Source organism: Montipora foliosa, chromosome 5, assembly GCF_036669935.1.
Source record: "Montipora foliosa isolate CH-2021 chromosome 5, ASM3666993v2, whole genome shotgun sequence".
NCBI classification, from domain to species: domain Eukaryota; kingdom Metazoa; phylum Cnidaria; class Anthozoa; order Scleractinia; family Acroporidae; genus Montipora; species Montipora foliosa.
Window position 1 is genome coordinate 40,049,715 of NC_090873.1, and position 20,000 is coordinate 40,069,714.

A 20,000-nucleotide genomic window follows, 5' to 3' on the forward strand; every position below is an offset into this window, starting at 1 on the left:
CCAGAATGGTTATTCTTCTCCGGACGTTTACTTACACATACAGTCGCGAAAAAGTGTCAGGTCTTTAATAACAAAAAGCAAGTGTAATCACGAAACCTTTTCACTGGTTGACATTTGCTCGCGCTGTTCAGAGCTTTGCTCATTATCTTGAAGAGGTTTGAAACGAAAGCAAAAGACAGTAAGACTATTGTTTTCCTTCTTTGTTTTCGTATTGCGTCACATATCTGTCAAATTTCTCACTTTTGCTTTGGAAAACCTTTTGAACAATAAAATTCACCTATGAGTCGCGGAGCCTCTCAAAGGTATACCTTACTCGTTTTTAACATTGAATTTCACCAACGAGCCACCGAGCCACTCAAAGATATAATTTACTCGTTCTTTAAACATTAAAGTTCAGCAACGAGCCACCGAACCGCTTATAAATGTAACACCAAATCCCATCGACGAGCCACTCAAAAATCGAAATGGATCGTATCAAACGAGTTGATAAAGGTCGAATAACCACCGTGAAATATTTGGAAAGCTGACGTTTCCAGCGTTAGCCCTTCGTCGTTTGATAAAATCAATTTCTGTTTCAATCTCCCACCGACGCAGTACCACAGTTTCTTTAGAAACTAAAATTCTGTTCACTCAAAAATATACCTTACTGTCCTTTACACAGAATTTCACCGACAAGCCGAGCCACTCAAAGATATACTTTACTCTTTGTTTAAACATTGAATGTTAGCAACAAGCCGCCGAGCAGCTTAAAGATATACCTTACTCGTTCTTTAACATTTTCACCAACGAGCCGACGGGCCACTCAAAGATATACCTTACTCCGTAGTAACCAAAACGTGGGTCCGGTTCCGGGTCCTGGTCCGGGGACCGGGGCTGGGGCTGGGGCCGGGGCCGAGGCCGGAGGCCGGGGGCCGGGATCCTTTTTTCCCCATTTGCTTTGTTTCAATTTTTGTCGTTATTCTCCTCTACTGTTATGTACGAATGACCGGCATCTGTCCTTCGTTTACGGTGAAAATTAGTCAAAAAAATTAAGGAACCGACGGAAGCTATGGAAGTTCTCAAGGGAGATCTAGTTTTATTTTTATTTTTTTTCTAAATTGGACTTTGTTATTTTGTGTTTTAAATTATAGGTTGATTTCTGCGAGCATCTGGCTTTGTCCTCCCGAAAATCGAAGTTTCTTTTTCGAAATTAAGAGAATTTCCGAAGTTGCTGAACTTGGAGTTTATGGAATATACACCAACTGCCTGAGACACTAAACATGCGCTGAGCTCCAAACTTTAAAAATCGCATTGTAATGTTTACTTCGTTAAAAACAGAATCAGAGTTCCACGATGATCATCACGCAGTCACGCAACGTTCTCATTTGCTTGTTAACCGCGCAGCCATGGGCCGAGCGCGGTTCTTGCTCTGCACGTGTTTTATTAGCCGCGCGGCCATGGGCCGAGCGCAGTTTTCACTCTGCACGGCGTTTAGTTTTCGTTTTGTCGGTGACCAGACCCAAATTTCCACTCGGCCATATAGTCAGTGGGTCTTCCAATCACGCAACTTATGATGTTTGTTCGCCAAAAGCTGTTAAAACGTTAATGTACTTAACATTTTATGAATATTCCACTCTTTCTTTAGAACAAGATATATTTCCTTTTTGTGTTATTGAAGCGCTTGATTCGAAGCGAGTATTGAATACATAAAAAGCCATTACGTCATTCATGGAATGTGTCGATGCAACTTTCATTGGTAGGGAAATAACCATTGTAGTAAACATAGCCGTGGATAACGTAATTCTTGAATTATGTGACTCGTGTGACTACTTTGATAGCCCTTTACTCGTGTAAAAAAACAATTAAATTTAATCGTGATTTTTAAGAAAAAAAGCTGTGAGTTATTAATAGTGTTATTGTCGTATCGTTCATACCCATACACATCCGAAGAAAGGTCCAGATTAATTAAGACCATTACGTCATCGGAGATTTCACAACGGCTCCGACGGATGGTGCAATCGGAGTTTTCACAACGGCTATAAGTGATGGTGCAGTAAGATCGTGTGCAGTCGTTGTAAGTTGTTGTGTTAGAGATTGATCAGGTGATTTTATGTCTATAGTCATCAGTGAATCAACAAGGGCCGTTTTGGAAAGTGCACTACGTTGCGACTATAGTGGTAAGAAAAGAGATAAATCAAAGCGCGGTTACTATAAACGGTTTGTAGTGAAGTCAGAGTCGCACGGGAACTTTTTAGCCCATTCTATTCGGACGTCAAGGAATCGAATCCAATTTTACGATGAAAAAACACAACAACATTGAAAACAACTTTGCGACAATTTGCGGAAATTTTGCGAGGCCCCGGCCCCTGCCCCGGCATCGTGTTTTGGCTACGTTTAATGACAGCCATTTTTGCATTTGGTCAATATCATTCAGTTAAAAAACATCGAGTGGTTGGGAATTAGGGAGTCTGGTGTTCCAGTCTCTCTCTTGCCAGTGGCAAGAGTTGTGCTCGTTATTTCCTGGGTCAACACATCCGCCGTTTGGAAATCTTAAGATTGATCTGAGATTTTAAAAAAATCTTAATAGTCCTGTAAAGCTCTCAAAAAGTAACCTCATGTTCCACTGATTGTGTCACAATGTAGTCAGTTGTTATGTTCATCGGCGCGTTTTGACTGCTTTCCACCGGTCTTCATCAGGCCACGATAATGAGGTTGACTGATTAAACTACAAAGCATTACTGCTCCCTTGTGATTGGTCGATTTTTTTTTCGTCGCCTGAGGAAGACTGGCAGTACGCTTAATGAATCAAAACGCCGCCAGTTGATCTACTTAATAAGTTGTTTGGATCACTCAAATTTTCCGGGAAACGAGGGAAAGAGGACTCGATAAAAATCGACTCGATACCACACCTCCACATAAGTTACCTTAACGTGAGACAAACGGAAATCATTATTTTTGTACCTCGCCACGACGAATAAATGATTTTAATTCCGGCGGTAAAATACCAAATGTCTTCCAGCATGGGACGTGACAGTAGACGACAAAGAAGAATAAAAGCTGGCGCCTTCCAAGTCAAAACAAAGACTAGAATATTAAAATGGCTTGCATGGAAATAAATTCTGTTTATTGTTAATTTTTAATAGAGTCAACTTGGTTTGAAAAAAAATATTGAGCTCCTAGCAGTTTAAAAAGTGAGTTGACAATTTTCACAACAATATACGAATGACTGCTGGTAAATTAAAAAATTATCTGAAATATATAGATTCTGAAAACGTAAAGCACTCCGTCCCTCTAACTTGTTATTGTTTTTGGGATTATTGAGTATTGATAAGGATCTTCCTGTTTTCCTTCACCCACTTGTAAGGGCTTAAATAAATTTCATGAATAAGAGTAATAGCATTAACAGCTGTAGTTTTTTTTTTTTGTGTCGGTAGAGAAACTTTCATTTGCAAAGAAAATGACTGAGTTACCGACATTTCAGGGGACAGCTATTCTTAGAGTTATTTTCATAGAGTTATGTCCTAGAGTTAGAGTTAAGTTTCTAAAACCCTGAATTCAGGATTTTGGACCGTCAAAATCTTGAATTCAAGATTTTGGACTGCCAAAATCCTGAATTCAAGATTTTGGTCTGCCAAAATCCTGAATTCCAAAATCTTGAATTCAGGATTTTGGAAGTCGTCAACTTTAACTCTAAGTCACAACCCTACTGAAATAACTCTATTGATAGTTAACCTCGACATTTTAAAACGAACTTGACTGACTTTCGCCACATTCCCCAAAGCAAGTTGCCCTTTATTTTAATTTCCGTGGATTAATGGATCTAAAAATAGCGTTATTATGCATTGGGGTATCTGTAATTTAAAGTGTCCCTTTGGCCTTCTTCCCAATAAAATTAACTGTTGAAAGGTCTTGAATGGACCCGAATATATTAGCTTTCTAAAGGCCAGTTTGTTTTAGATATGATAAAAAAAGAGGAATTTTACGATTTTAATAACCTTGCGAGTATCCTGAACAAAAGGCATCATCTCAAGGCACTGGGGAATAAATGCATACAAATCCTTATATTTATTTCCCCGAGCCTCTAGATGATGCCTTTTGTTTAGGACTGAATTTTAATATATCCAAAGCAAACTCTACTCTGTTGTGGCGACGGATAATTAGTCCTATACAAGAATTTGACATCTGCATCTCTGGGTGTTAATAAGACTTCGAGACACACTACACAAATAGTCTTAATTTGCGACTGACCTGTGAGGAATGTGCTATGGGGACTCCTCCTATAGTGAAGTTTATTATCACCTCAGCTTTCGTTTCGCTCCATGTCGCATCTGCCTGTCCGAATGGTAAGTTTTAACTAGCGCTTTGGTTGGTGTCGTTTCCTCTCTCTTCGTCCTTCTTTCTCAAGGTTAATTTTCTGTAAATAGGTTATGTTGTTTTTTAAAACTGATGTATTGCTTTTAAAATTTTTTTTGAGAAAAAAAAATTGCGTTTATGAATTTCGCACCCTTTACTGTGGTAGAGAAACTAGAGAAAAGAGTTAACTCTTATCCCTAGTTTCTCCACCATGATAGAGGGTGCGAAATTCTTAACCGGCCAACTCTCCGGCTGTCGCGTATGATGGCCAACAACTTGTTTTCACGGAGGGTTCAGAAATCATTAGATGCAAAATAAAAGTAGTCACCATCAATAAATATTAAAAATGATCTCTCATTTAAAAAAAACTATTGAAACTTCTCCAGTATCAAGTATCGGCGCAGGTGGAGCCTCTTCAGTCCATTTCGGATACTTTGTTGCCAGTGTTTTCTTAATTAGAAAATCCAGTGAAACTCTTTTTTCTAGAACCCCCTGAAAATGATTCAAATTTGAATCATTACTGTAGAGGTCGTAGGTGCGCGTGCTTTCCATCGATCTCGCTGAAATTTGGCGTGTTTACTGGGAAGAAAAAGCTCCAGTTTCCCTGTAAATCTCGGCTTTCTAGTTTTCATGACGCCTACATGACGGACATTGCGACTCGGGCAATTTGAGCTGAGCGAGGCGAAAGTAACTATAAATTTAAGTAACTTACTCATGCCTTACTCGTGCAGTGACAACCGTTAGAACTGCATTTTATGTAACAACTGATAGGGCTTTTGATGCTTTGTACGCAAAGTGTACATTATAGAACTTTTATTTTAGGCTTAGTGTTTTTAATGAAGTTATTATGTAATTATCCTTTTTAGGATAGGGTAGCTAGGTGTCTCCAATTAGTATGCTATTTCATCGGCAGCGAGCTAGAACGACTTGACACCATAGCCAAGTTATTGATTGAATTTATTTCAAAGAATCAATCAAACGATAAAACAATGCGACAACCGCATTATTTTAAGTTCTTTTATAAATCAATGTGATTGTCAGAGACTGGATCCGAGTGTTTTTGATTGACAGTTAAGTTGCATGCACTCAGTGAGTTTGTCTGTGTTTTGTCGGGACGAGGGCAGGAGTGGTTTTATAAAGATCTGTAAAAATTTGCTTTGTGTGTGACCTGTGATTTAGTCGGGCAACATTCGATAAACAGGAGGCATTCCCCGACAGCGATAAAACACAGGAAAAGAAAAACCATGAATATCCTAAAATATTTCAGTGATTATGCTCTCTTTTTTACCAATCACAGGGAAAAGAGAGTTTAGTTTTAGTTTTGTGATGCCTGATTGGCCACTTCCTCACATTCACTAATATTCCTATAACAGATTTACCTGAAGTGAACCCAGAATTTGTCGAGAATAGTTTTAACTAGTTTTTTTTCCTTCTATCGTATTCGCGCTCAAGGTGTGTGAGAGGTTCAGAATAATCAATTGCAGATACCATTTAAAAAGAGGAGAGGACTCCAGCTTCGAGTGAGAATGGCGCATCAACCCCCTTCCTTCTCACAAAGCGACAACTAATAATAAGATCGCATACCAAATGCTTTTGGACGGAGGGAATTTTCATGCTTAAAATTAGTTCTTTTTGTCAATGTCTTTCAACAAAATAAATAAAAACGGTGAAGATCTGGCCATGGTGCAGCGAGTCAATTAACTTCTAATTCAAACGATTTTCTCCCTCATTGGATTCTCGCATTATCCGATACACAAGCAAATCGATTAAGAAATAGCTCTTCATTTCCAAGCAAAGAACTTCGTGGTAGTGCCATTAACGTTTTTCGATAATTATTTCATGAAATTTACTCGATTCGGATTGAACAAGAGCGTACACAATACCAGCGTTAATTCCTCGCACTCTGTTAGAGTAGTCAGCTGCATAAAAATTGTTTTTAGTCTGAAATGAGTAACTTATGTACACTGCAAATAGTCCGCGTACGACTAATAGCGTCAAAATCAAATGACAGTAATTTTGCTATTTTCAATGAAAGCGACTTAAAAGCTTTAAAAGCTTGCTAGTACATACAAGATATAGAAAACTCAGTTGCATCTGGATGAGTTTTTGAGAGCTGAACGAAAGTACGTTACAGGCGAATGCACGTTTTTATAACTAACCGGTGCTTGCAAGTTTCTCCTTGAGGTCGAGAAAATTGAGCTAAATGTATTCAAAACATCATCCTACCTACTAATTTGGACTTGTACTCAAGATCAAGGGAAAATGTTTAGCCTAATCATCTCAACATTAGTTTATAATGATGATTGTAATAGTTAATTTTGATTTTATAGATGATTGTCGGGAACTTGTCTTCCCATCGTTTTTTTTCTTCGCCCACAAACTGCTGGTGAAACATAACATTACTACTATCCAAGTCTGCGATTTAGAAGAATGCAAGTGGCGATGCTATCAAGACCCTAATTGCGTTAGTGTTAATATTCATACCCACAAAAATGACGACGGACTTTACAGATGTGAGCTGAACAACGCCACTCATCTTAGACATGGTCCAGAGTTTCTGGACGCAGTGGATTACTTCTATCATGGAGCAGACGTAAGGCTGAAAATTGAATTCATCCTTTTGTTTGCTCCTCCTAATCTCAGTTAGAATTTCCTTTTGTACTAGTCCTCGTCCTTCCACTCACAACTGAATGCTAACGTGTTCCTCTTGCCGTTTCAATTCTCAAAAACATATTTTCCATACAATCGCCAGACCTAGGATTGATCGCCCTGATCGCACGAAACAGTGTATAGGCGAATTCATGGAAACAGTAGCGGAAAGAGGCGACTGCGGGGATCGTGATCACCGGGATAGAACTCCGCTCTACCAAGGCGATTAAAACGATGGAGTGAAATTTGGACACAGCAAATCGCACGAAGTTTCCGGATCGCCTATACACTGTTTCGTCCGGTCGGAGCGATCCGGGCGATTATATGGAAACCAGCTGGGCTAAATTCTACGTTGTTTGTGTTTGCGCTAGCATTGTTCCGTTTGTGTTTGTCCTCGGTTTCTGTGCTCTAGTTTGCGTTAATGTACGTAATTGTGTACTCGTTCGTGTTCATGTTCCTGTTCATATTACAGTGGCTTTTGTATGAACTAAAGAGAAAGACGCTCGGAACGAAGAGAACGTAAATTCACAAACACTGAGAAATCATGCACATGCACACAGAGTACCAACGCGAACAATGTTAACATTCAATGAGTGACTGTTACCGCGTAAGTAAACAGATCTGAATCCTAGCAATGTCTTGGGCAAATTAACATGGTTCATCATCATCATCATCAGTCCTTTTTGCGCCATGGGACGCATAAGGCCTCACAACAACATGGTTACCACCCACAAAAAAAGTATCCGTTTCTGACGAAAGAAGGACGCCTTGCCAGCTTGATCCTTTTTTTAGAGATTACTATTTCATCACTTACAATGACCGATAACGTAACAACTGGAACCCATTTCCTGGAGCCTTCATACGTATTATACCTTTGAGTCAACCCTGTCCTATATCTCTTTATTTTTAGAACTTTTAGAACTGCGATGTGTTTATTACTTCGAAATACCTTCCTGTTTCAGGTGTGTGCATTCTGACGCTATTAATGGACAACCATAAGTCCTCTTATGATTGGCTCTTGTGAACACATCCGTAAAAATCCCCTTGGATGTGCTTCTAAAAATAAAAGGATACAAGACAGGGTTGACTTAGACGGCTAATATAGAAGATTGAAGATCCGGGTAATGGGTTTTAGATAACAGTAAGCCCGCCATATATAAGAAAAGAATCATTTGTAAGCCTGCGTTGTTTTTGTCTTTGTTTAAAGAGTGCCTGTGATAAGGTAGATCGCTGTGCCAACGGAGCTGTTTGCCAATCTGGGTATACAGACAAAGGATATCGCTGTGTTTGTCCTGCAGGAGGGAACTTTGCCAATTGTCAACAAGGTATCCCTTGATTCGTCTTTTCTATCCTCGTTTTTCTAACTGCTGCTTTAACTGCTACTACCTCTGTTTCTAGCTAAATAAATATGGTACGTGATGGTAACTATAGGATGACATGGTTAAAAATCTCCGGCTTTGATATACTTGTAATCTTGTCCTCAAATCTTGGCTTTTTATTCCCTGATGACACATTATGGCGTACCTCTTTATGCACAATTATCTACTCTAATTGTAGATATCGACGAATGCGTGACACGAATGCACAATTGCTGTAAAGATGCAGTGTGTAACAACACCAAAGGATCGTATACTTGCTCGTGTAAACCAGGATACTTTGGTGATGGATACAATTGTACCGGTGAGAAAACGGAAAATCTTATCATGGATTAGTTTGTCTTCGATAATGCAATCTACGGTACTGAGTTGCTAATTGAAAACGTAGTATATAGGCTGGTGTAGAACTATTGATGGTGTATTTATTGACTTTTTCTCAGATATTGATGAGTGTTTCCTTGGAAATCACACCTGTAGCTCTGACGCAAATTGCATCAACACCAATGGTTCATATAATTGCACTTGTAAGGCAGGGTATGTTGGAGACGGACAAAACTGCTCAGGTCAGATTTCTCTTGCATATGTTACTATAATTATTTAAGGTTACGACAAAACGCTATCTTCATTGCAAAGCACGATGACGTCAGTGGAGTGGAGTAATGCATAACTAAGCCTACCTGGAAGACGTAGAATAATACTCTAAACCCTCGTTTGCATTCTAAGCTGTAAAAATATTCGTTCATCTAGAAAACAGAATGTGATAGGTACATAAAATAGGCCTTATATCACGGTTTTGGAAGCCATCTTGACGGGTAGGGAATTCCGGCAAACGTGTCCGAAATAACACTGTTTCTATGGGAATCTGCGTTGAAATAACTTGAGAAAACCTTGAATGTAAAGTAAATTGAGAATGGTAAACTTTAGTTGCTAACGACAAGATTTTATTGACAAAACTTGAGGATCCTACCTGCAGTACAATTTTCCCAGCGAAATTTTACATTTAAATATTTGTCCGTATTTTTTTTCCTACAGGTGCATGTCTGACTGAGCTAGTAGATTGTCCGTGTTACAAACACTAAAGGAATTGGTGTACCTGAATTCAGTTCACTGTAGTCGATTAACCCATAGAGTGAATTGTCCGTTCTACAGACGATTTGCTCGTCCTTGAGTGTGAAAACGACCGACCGTTCTTCAGAGTATCATTAACTTAATTGGTCAATAAATAGCGCACCTACTGTTTAAGAGATGTAATCAATCCAATCATGTTGGTTTCTCTCATCCAGCTGTAGGATATCCTCTTCAGGTATTAGGACGGACACCAAATGAACAACAATCATTTTGATTTTTTCTTTACTAAATTTCACTATTTTGTATATGTGTTTATCCAGTTCAAGTTCGAATGGCCTGGTTTCCACTCAACGCTACGTTCAATACCTCGGAAATCAACAACCGTGTTTCCCCAGGTTTCTCAAAAAATGTGACCCTTGCAAAAGGCCCTGACGGCAGAGAAGGAGGCTCCTACGAATTTCAGCATGGCGGCGGTCTAATCAAGTTTTCTAACAACCAGAGCGGATATTTAGACATGCGCTATTCAGTGACAATTCTGTATTGGTTGTACCATTTGGAATTTAACAGCAGTCAAAAGGACAATTATCAGATAATCTACAGGAATAGAACAAGGAAGGGGCTGAGAATATTTGATTATCGAAAATCTGACGAGTCCCAGAAGCGTATCATCAAATCAACATATGATAAACAACATAACATCACCCTTTGGCATAAGTATGAAATTCAAGCTTTAAACAGTTGGAGATTTCTTGGAACGACGTACAATCGTTCGTCTGGCGAAGCCAAGTTCTGGGTTGATGGAACCGCGACTGAGACGAAAAACATTGGGAAAGATTTTGAACTGGGGACACAATACCCGCTTAAAATAAGAAGCCATAATTTTAAAGGAAGAATCACGCAGCTGCGAATATACAATTGTCCATTGACCCAGGAACAAATACTGGAGATAAAAGGGCAAATCAAGACCCCACAGAGAGGAGGTGAGAGTGAAACAATACGTCTTACTGAAGCAAGCATATCAGGTCAGTTTAGTTTAAATCCTTTAAACTACAACGCTATAGAATCTAAGCAAAGACAACTTCAACGGGAAAGGCTATGTAACAGTAGTGGTCAAGAACAATAGCTCTGAAAGTTGTGCATGTGTTTCTTTCATTCAAAATATTCACCTCCTGACAAATGCGAAAAGACAATCGAATGTATAAATTTACGTTTTTGTAGAGAACACGAGCAGGCGACAGTGAATCTTTCATTTATAGGGGTGCAGCGGTGAGAGCACTCACCTCCCACCAATTTACCTGGGATCGATTCCATACTTGACGGCATACGTGGATTGAGTATGTTGTTTCTCTTCTCTGCACCGAGGGGTTTTTCTCTGGGTACTCAGGTTTTTCCCTCTCTTCAAAAACCAACATTTGACTTCATTTACGCCTAGATTATTAATTTCAGTTTACAGTGTCCTCAATTTAGTGCTCCAGCGCTAAAGAAAGTTCCTTTCCTTTCCTTTCTTTTTCTCCGTCTTTGTTCGTTCGTCCTGATAGCGCAATTGAGTTATTCGCGTACATTGTACAACGTGGCTTGTGATGGAGATTGATCGTATTGGAAGTAAGTTATATTTCAAAGTGAACTTCTAGTTCTCGTTGACGTGTTCTTTGCTTGACCTGGCTACTTGGGCCCGCGTTTGAAATGAACCTTGCTTTTACATTTAACTAAGGTTCAAACGAGCTAGAAATGAGGTCCTCGTAAACTGAAGTAAATGAATCAAATCATTTTCCCTGACCCCTCTCAGTGTAAAATTGTGAGATTTCCTTGCCAAGGGTGGGTCTTTTTTCCCTGTTAGGAGCAGATCCAGGATAAGCAAAGATCGGTTTCCAAAACAACGAAAAACTTTCTAAGGGGTCTTGGTTCATGCTTCCGAGGGAATATTTTGGGATTTTAACTCTCCAAAGTCCCCTTTCTCTTTTTTCTGACCGACGGTGGAAACCGGTATGAATCCGCCCCTGTCAGTTGTCACAACTGAGCTCTTTCCACTCTCTTAAGGTGCATATTCTTGTCATGGAAAGCCATGACTTTCTTATGTATTCTTTATTCTTTCGGCCTTGAAATTTTGTCTTGCGGTGTGGTTTTTGGCATTATGTGGTGTGGTTTTGTCATTATGTGGTGAGGTTTGTCATTATGTGACGAGGTTTATTGTTACGGGTTGTGTTTCCATCATGACGTGTTGAGGTCTTCCTTTGAGACGTGCTGTGTTTACATTTAATGTGGTGAGGTCCGTTTATGACATCCTGTTTCGCCCCTTATGTGATTATAAACACAGCACGTCAAAAGACCTCAACACATCATGATGGAAACATAACAGGTAAACAGTAAATCTCGTCACATAATGACAGAAACCTTACCACATAAAAAAAAAAAACAGCACGTAATAATATTACACAGTAAACTATGACAAAATTCCAAACATCAAGACAATACTTCAAGACCAAAGGAATGAAGATTGCAAAAGAAAGTTATAGCTTTCTATAGGTCACATTGTTTCTTTGTAATTGATAAGTTACTTATATAACGGTCACTTCTGAAGATTTACGTTGCAGCATACGAAACGTCAACTAGAATATTATTTAAAAGGATTCGCTTCGTTTCTCGTGTTTGTCACAGTCGTTTGTGTTTTTTCCTTAATAACTTTGGAAGGCAGAAGAAAATGCTTTTCCAAAGAGTAGCCTGTTGCGTAAACGATATGCAAGATAATGGTAGTCCTGTGCTTGGGGCCTCAGGAGGGGTTGTTAACCTACATTAGCGATGTCGCAAATGCCTTAAGGCGCATTCTACATACATGGCTCAACCTGTGGCCATCGTAGAAAAACCACTACCAGTCTCTACATAGGGACAAGATTAGCAAAATATACAAAACTTTGAATCAAGATGCAACTCTACTCAACTGCATCGATCAGAAATATCCAAGGAAATGATGTGTTCACCAGAAATGAAAGTTAAGGCCCCGGACTGGTTTATACCATGTACGAAAAATTAAGGTCATGGACAGAATTAGAAACTTTGTTGGCGAGGTTCGTACAATTTTGGACTCTGAATTGAACTCTAACCTTCTCTCAAAAAATGCAGCTAGGTAGATGACTTGGCTTGGCTACTCCAGGTTAATGGTTTTTGTGACAGAGCGTATGGCGCAGCAATTTTTCTTCGTGGAGAGTTACAATCGAAGCTAAAAGTGCGCCCCTGTCGTGACGAATTTGTTCGTTTCCCCATTGAAAAAGCCAAAGCTCATTGATTGTTCAAAAATTACAAGGATGTTTTACACTAATTAGCATCTTGTCACAGTGCACTTCGCAAGCACCCGCAAATGAATTTTCCGTGTGGGTTCCTCGACTGTCCTGTCTTGGATGAGGACCTACGTATATCACTACAACTTAATCCTCTCGTATCAGTAAAGGAAAGGAAAGGAGCTTAATTTAATTGTCTAATCTTCTAGCGCTGGAGCACTAGCTTGCGTAGCTGCCGGTTCTGTTATTGCGGAACGCAAGAGAACTCGAGCGGCGAGGCCGCTTGAAGTTCTTCCTTTCCCCCTCCCCATCCTTCTTGCGTCGCTGGAAATCTCTCGCGCTCCAAAAAGAATCGCCAGCTACGCAGGCTACTGGAGCACTGATTGGGGACACTGTAAGTTGAAATTAAAAAAGCAACGCAAATCAAATCAAATGTTGGTTTTTGAGGAGGGGGGAAAGCCGGAATACCCGGAGAAAAACCTCTCGTTGTAGACTAGAGAACCAACAATTTTAACCCACTTATGACGCCGAGTCTAGGAATCGAACCCGGACCACTTGGTGGAAGGCAAGTGCTCTCACCACTGCGCCATCCCTGCACCTCCAAGAGTAAGAGTAACAGTAACAGAGATCCGCTCCATGAGATCGACCAGCTTATCCGATCTCGCTGACACACTCGCCAGAGGAAACAATGCCAAAGGGTCCAATTTTTGAGCTGAAGACTAAAATACTAACAGGGAAAAAGCCGAAGTCTTAAAGGAAAGGAAAACCTCTGAGAAAACATGTCCGCGAAACATGAAGAAGCCATCACAGATGTTTAAAGCTGTGAAACGCAAAGCAACAACAGCAGTTGCTAACGCCTTATTAGAGAAAGTCCTGTAAGAAGACAACATACCCCCTTTTTCAGCAATTACTCAGAGCCTCTTCATTTCTCGGAAAATAATGAAAAAAAATAAATAAAAAATAAAAAAATAACAACAGAGTTTAATTCCCGGAGGATTGGATCTGGACTCCAACATGGCCGCTGTTTCATTGTTTGGGGACTGCAACATGGAGGCCGTGACGTCTTGTGAAAACTAAGAATATCCCCGAAGATACGTAAAACCCTCTCTTGCATTAGTGGTTTTATCCAAATGCTAGAAAAAAAAAATACATGCTCAAATACATTCTCTTTCACCGTTCAAGAATTAAATCAGCTTGATTTATGTTAATTGTTAATTTCAGTTTACAGTGTCGCCAAGAACGACTAGACACTTAAATAAAGTTCCTTTCCTTTCCTTTCCTTGAGCTAAATAAGAAACCTCATAATCCGATAATGCAACCATCCATTTATCACCAAAGCAATATGGCATTCCTTTACAGTTTACATTTTTACAGTTCTGTGTTCAGTTAGTTACCAGGCCTTTGAACTTAAAATAAAGTGGTTAAAATAAAGAACATAATAAAGAACATAGAGCTAAATAGGAAACCCCATAATCCGATAAGGCAACCATCTATTTATCACCAAAGCAATGTGGCATTGCCTTACAGTTACCAGGCCTTTGAATGAAAGCGATGCTGAAATTGACCTTGCTTTGATATGAACCTCATTGCTTTTCTTTTGTAAATCATGTTGTTGTAATGCTAACGGATTCCATTGACATATGAAGTGTCAAAACATGTTCAACTCCAGCCTCGCCTGGTAACTGAGTACAGAACTGTAAAATGGTCTATCGTTTCGCATCGATGTTTCAAACATTATTATCATCCATATACACTAAAATTGTACAAGATGATCCGTATGTATTACTATCAATGCAATGATTCTTTTTAGATTAAATGTTCGTTACAAGTACATAAATTCAAACTAAACAACAAGTTATAGAAAACACAACTGACACAACTGACCTTCCCTTTTTTTTTTTTTTAATGAACACATTCTTTCGTCTCTGCTTGATTGTTATTCGTCATTTGCGTATGATTTTCCACTTCATTTTGTATTCAGGAGATTCATCCACGCATGGTCATGACATTTCAAGTACGCCAAGCACCCCAATCAAGACAAGCACATCAGCACCGCCCAGTTACCCAAGGATGCCCTCTACGGGACACACCTCAAATCAGCACTAAAACACAAATTAACTGTTGTCTGGCCTGTGGTATCTGGACTCGAACCCCCTTTCCAGCTTGTCACCTGTCACATCCCATGTTTAGTGGTATAGAAAATAGGTCTATCCTTTTAAACTTTATCTCTTGACTATAAAGCGCGTCTTAAAGAAAAGGACAGTGCACTCTATCGCTTTCCAGCCAAAGAAGAAAGTCGTGCCACGGGACTTACCAGTGGGGCAGCAGGAATTACTTATTAGTTAATATACATTCCTGCACGTGAGATCGATGAACATTTTCCTGTAGCTACAAATTTGGACAATATTGTTTAAGAGACACATCTAAATAAATATGTGAAGCAAATGTTCTTTTTATGGCTCCTCCTCCCCTTCACAAGCAAGAGACTGTAATCATAAATAGCGGCCAAAAAAAGTATTCTTTTGTCTTTTGCTATTCATCCTCACTAGCCTCACTTTGGAGCAATTTTTGTCAATATATGATCAATCCGCTTTTTATAATGACCACAATACAGATTCAAATGTTTGAATTACAAGTCTTCGGTGCAAAAGGGGAAGGGGTATCCGAAAATAAATCGCCTCCCAAATGAAGAAAATTAACCCGAAAGAGGGGGAAAAATTGCAGTAGTTATATTTCAACAGACTTAACCATTAGAAGGTAATGTGAAGTGCTAGTTTTCTACCCATATAATCCATGTGAGCGTTAGCCCACACAAGGACAGAGAAATACTTGGACCAGTGTGGGCCCATTTCCATTAGTAGGGCTAACGCCCATAGGGTTTATATAGGTAGAAAACTAGCACTACCCTTTCATAGTAAAGTCTGTACAAACAAAATCCCGTTGAAGTACATTAAATGATTTACTAATGTAACGGAGTAATGTAAAATAGAGCATTTTTCAATTGAGTGCCGTAAAACCGAAACCAAAGTAATTAGTTTGGCCAATCAAAAAGGTTAGGAGACAATCCAGTAAACCAATCAAAATTCGAAGTAATTACAGGTAGCCGACACAAAGCACGGGAATATGTGCACGCCACGATTGATTTGGTTTCACTTCTGATTAGGTGAAAAAATGGCCCGAGAACTTTGAACCAATCACTGAGTGAAGTACTCATAAACCAAAGTAATTCACTAACTACTTTCGACACTCAATTGAAAACCACTCTAAAGTGCACTAATAAATTATAGTGTTTGGCTAGGTGACAAGAACCTCTGGAGTGTGTCACGAATGTGGGGGAAAAATAATGGGTCGTCTCTTGCTCTTGACGATGTTTGAAGAAAAACCCTGATTAGTAGAATTCTACTAATATACTAATGCAAATGCTGTAATCTGATTGGCTGAGCCATTAAACACTAGGTGGTCTTGAAAATAACGCCGTTTTTCTCGTTTTCCAAAGTTTTGGAAGAAAAATTGGATGCAAATGGGTAATTAAATTTCTTAGAAGTCTAAACGAAGGACATTTACGGTTTCTTGACTTTCAAAAAAGTTGAAATTATTGAAAAAGCTGAGATGCGCTCGCGCGCACAACTTTTTAAATGGTAATTCAATCCGAGCGATCTTTCTCTGGCGAAAAGTTTAATAATACGACAAGAAATAATTGGAAACCGTTATTTAAAGTAAATTTTATTAAGAATTCCACTAAAACAATTAGATTATTCGCTCTCGATAGTTGATTCGCCCTTCGGCCGCATCAACTATCAATTCATAGAAATCTCGAGCTCCTAATCTAATTGTTAAATAGCGCAATAATATCCCCTCTGGTCGCAAGTAGCGCTAAAATACAGTCTTTACCAACTATTGTCGACTCAGTTTGTATGTTTTGGACAACCCTCAACATGTTTGTTGATGGCATGGTACCGCTCGTACGGTAAAATTCCTGCGAATTTTTTTTTGTTGTTGTTGTTTTTTTTGCACACGGTTTACTTGAAATGTTATTTGTCGCTACGTTTTGCATCTCTTTTTGCCTTAATGAAAGCTCAAAATAAAGATTATTTAACGACCTCTCAGTACAATTTTTCTTTTGTAATTTAATATTGTCCGTCAAAATTTGCAGAAGAAGGAGAAAGTCAACGCATACGCAAGAGAAAAAAAGCTAAGTCTTATAATACCTTTGACAACTGATTAATTAAAAATGGCTCAAATCGCGTTGAAGATGGAAAAAAAAATTACGAGAGTGCTTAGGCCTAATCACTGAAGCGAGCGCCTAGGCTTAATCAGTAAACGAGTGCTTTCTTCTTCACACGATCTCGTGAAAAGTGTAGTTTACCGAACCACAAAATGAAGTCTAAGGAACGATTGCAGAATACCCGGTTTAGGAGATGCTTATATAAATATCCTTTTCTTTACCATGTCACTGCACACTGCGGGACTGCGCTGGCAGATTCTTAAAAGGGAACTGTGGGGTAAATTCTGCTTATTTTGGGGTAAAAGGCCTTTGGTGTACGTTTCAATTTTTGATAAAATATTTAGCATGCGAGTTATTAGAACGCAGATATTGTACTTGAAATGCGAGCAAAAATTGCAAATAGAATTCCGGCATCTTGAAAAAATTTGAGCCATGCTCCACTGGTCAGCAGTAAGTCTTGACGTAACAACGTCAAAGGGTTTTCGGGGGACTTTCATTTTATAACATCGTACGTAGCATCTCGTTTCGTTGCTGTATTTGGTCAACTTATAGTCAATATATTTTAGCTTATTTTGAGTTAGCCAACGCTTGTACAGTGCATTTTTAGGGAAAGATGGTGAGTAGAAGGAGGCAGTGTGGCTGAGTGATTGGGGCGCTTCCCTTGAGATCCGGAGATCCCAGGTTCAAGACCCGCTCTGACCACTCGTTGAATTTGACCCTGGTAGTCACTGGTTCAACTTCCCAGCCGCACTTGTAAATAGCCAACTGGTTTGCCTCCAGGCAGTTGGGATTCTTAACAGTTGTTGTTGTTCTGTTCTGTTGTTTCGTTGTGTTTCATTGCCCCTGAAAAGCCCCTATGGGGAGCGGTCAATTAAGTACGTTTTTTTTTTACTGTATTTTTAGTTGCGTTGTCTTCGGGTGTAATAATTATTTAGCGAAGACGAAAAAAGCTGGAGATAGCGTGAGTTACTTCCACATCCCGCTGGATAATCGGATGAAGGCATTGCTGGACAGGATAAGACGCAAAAATTTACATCCAGTAGAGAAGTGCCATGTTTGCAGTGAACATTTCCTGCCAAGCAGTTTTGAGCGTGATCTCCGTGCACAGTTAACTGGGCAGACCGGCAAACGGAGTTTGAGGGCTGACGCTATACCGTCCATATTTAAATACAGCCATAGCCCAGAGGAAAAGTACCCAGGCTATCAAATGAACGTCGCGTCGAGCGACAAAGACATGAAGAAGTTAGTCTATCATTATTTAATTAAATGTTGCCCTGAATTATGTTACATAAATAGTCTTGTTTAGCATGTTAAGTTAGGCACGATTTGAACGAAAACAAACAGTACAAGTCCTACTCTGGTCCCACCTATTACTTTTTTTTTACGGTGCTTAACCGTGCAGCTTTAACCAAACTTGCCAAGCATAGTTATGCGTCGTTTTTCCTTTTTCGCTCTTACCGAATCTACCAATTATCCTGAGACCACATGAGACTGAAAGATTGTAAATATTGATGTGTCTTTTCAGTGTCCGCCATTAAACCTCTACATAATCGATTTCATTGTGGTTTGATGTGATGCTTGTTTCGGTGATTGTTGTTTTTAAATCACATGGAGTACTTATTATCCAAGATTCTACATGACTGCGTTTGGGACATGCCTTATTTTAGATGTTTGGTCTCTTGTTAGGCATCTCACTGTCAGTCACGCAATTAAAACCATGGTGATTTTGGCTGTAACCTTCAGGTCAACTGTCAATCTTAGGGATTCAGATGTCAGCTTTTAAAATTGTCCTCAAGCTAGAATTTGTGCATTTCAATTTTCTAATAGGCTGTTGCAGAACTCCTTGCTGCTGAGAATCAGGACACATTTGCAGACGAGATCGTAATTAAGGATTTTGTACTAACTGATGACATTTCTTCTTTGAAGTCCTGCTCTGCAAGTCCTGGTGTGCGTGATTTTGGAGTACAATGTTGTTTTAAGCAGAAGTGTAGCATCCCAGAGCTACGTTTGCAAAGCATCGCCCTGTGAAATTGCTTGTAATAAATCAGGCATTGGCATTTCCTCCCCTGTTAAAACAGAACCAATTTCCCCACAACACCCAAAAAATGCAGAGTGGAAAGTTTCCCATGACCACAACTACATCATGAATGCACCCCCAAAAGTAATTTTTCCAACCTACGACAACGACAGTTTCAAGACAATCCCCTTACCTCCTGTACATAATATGACGTGTCATCAGTATGAGCCTACAGATGCTGTTGATACTGGTCAAGAAAGTGATGCAGATGATGAAACTATTGTTGATGACATGGATGATGAAGATATGGTCCCCAGCTGGAAATTTTCTGATGCTGAACATGATGACATGGAAGTGGAACCATCTAAAGATGATTTTCAAGAGTCCCCTCGTCACAGGGACAAAAAATTTCTGGTCTTTGGTTCATGTCTTAATGAACGTCTAAGGAGATGCCCAGAATGTGGGGATGCTATTATCCAGCAGAAGAACAAAACCTCTGGTAGTATGTTACTAGTTGAACTAACATGCCATAGTGGCCATACAAAAACATGGGAAACCCAACCAGTTGTAAGAAAGAAACCTCTTCAAAACCTGCTATTAGCAGCAACTATACTCTTTACAGGTATCACTTTTACAAGTATCAGGAACCTTGCCTCATGTCTCAACCTTCAATTCTTTTGTGAACGTGTTTTTTTGACACACAGAGGAAATATTTGTTCCCAGTTGTTAACGAAGCATGGGAGGCTGAAAGCAATAGACAAATCAACACACTTACTTCCAAGGCAGTGGTTAATCTAGAAGGGGATGGGAGATGCGATAGCCCTGGACATTGTGCCAAGTATGGTACTTACACATTGATGGATGAGGACACAGGAACGTTGTCCAAGTCAGTGAGGTGTCCTCATCTAATGCAATGGAGAAAGAGGGCTTCACCAGATGCATTGAAATGTTGGAGGGGAAGGGAGTTAACATCACCAGAGTGGCAACAGACCGCCATGTATCCATCGCCAGCTGTATGTCCAAGGACTACCCACACATTAGTCATCAATATGATGTATGGC

At 39.5% G+C, this 20,000-nt stretch overlaps 1 protein-coding gene and 1 pseudogene across 3 annotated transcripts; both read left to right on the top strand.

Moving 5' to 3' along the window:
• Nucleotides 1-3,997: 3,997 nt before the first annotated feature.
• Nucleotides 3,998-16,626, top strand: LOC138004167 (uncharacterized). Of its 3 annotated transcripts, XM_068850592.1 has the most exons (7): nt 3,998-4,322; nt 6,663-6,925; nt 8,189-8,306; nt 8,539-8,661; nt 8,798-8,920; nt 9,746-10,447; nt 14,679-16,626. In XM_068850592.1, exons 1-7 carry the CDS (start codon nt 4,244-4,246, stop codon nt 14,801-14,803), a joined length of 1,533 nt encoding a protein of 510 aa, XP_068706693.1. In that variant the 5' UTR covers nt 3,998-4,243; the 3' UTR covers nt 14,804-16,626. The 3 variants fall into 3 exon arrangements, with proteins under 3 accessions (XP_068706693.1, XP_068706695.1, XP_068706696.1); XM_068850594.1 differs by lacking the exon at nt 8,539-8,661; XM_068850595.1 differs by lacking the exon at nt 6,663-6,925.
• Nucleotides 16,627-19,065: 2,439 nt separating this feature from the next.
• The window catches only part of LOC138002720 (uncharacterized), a 965-nt pseudogene continuing 30 nt past the window's right edge, over nt 19,066-20,000 (top strand).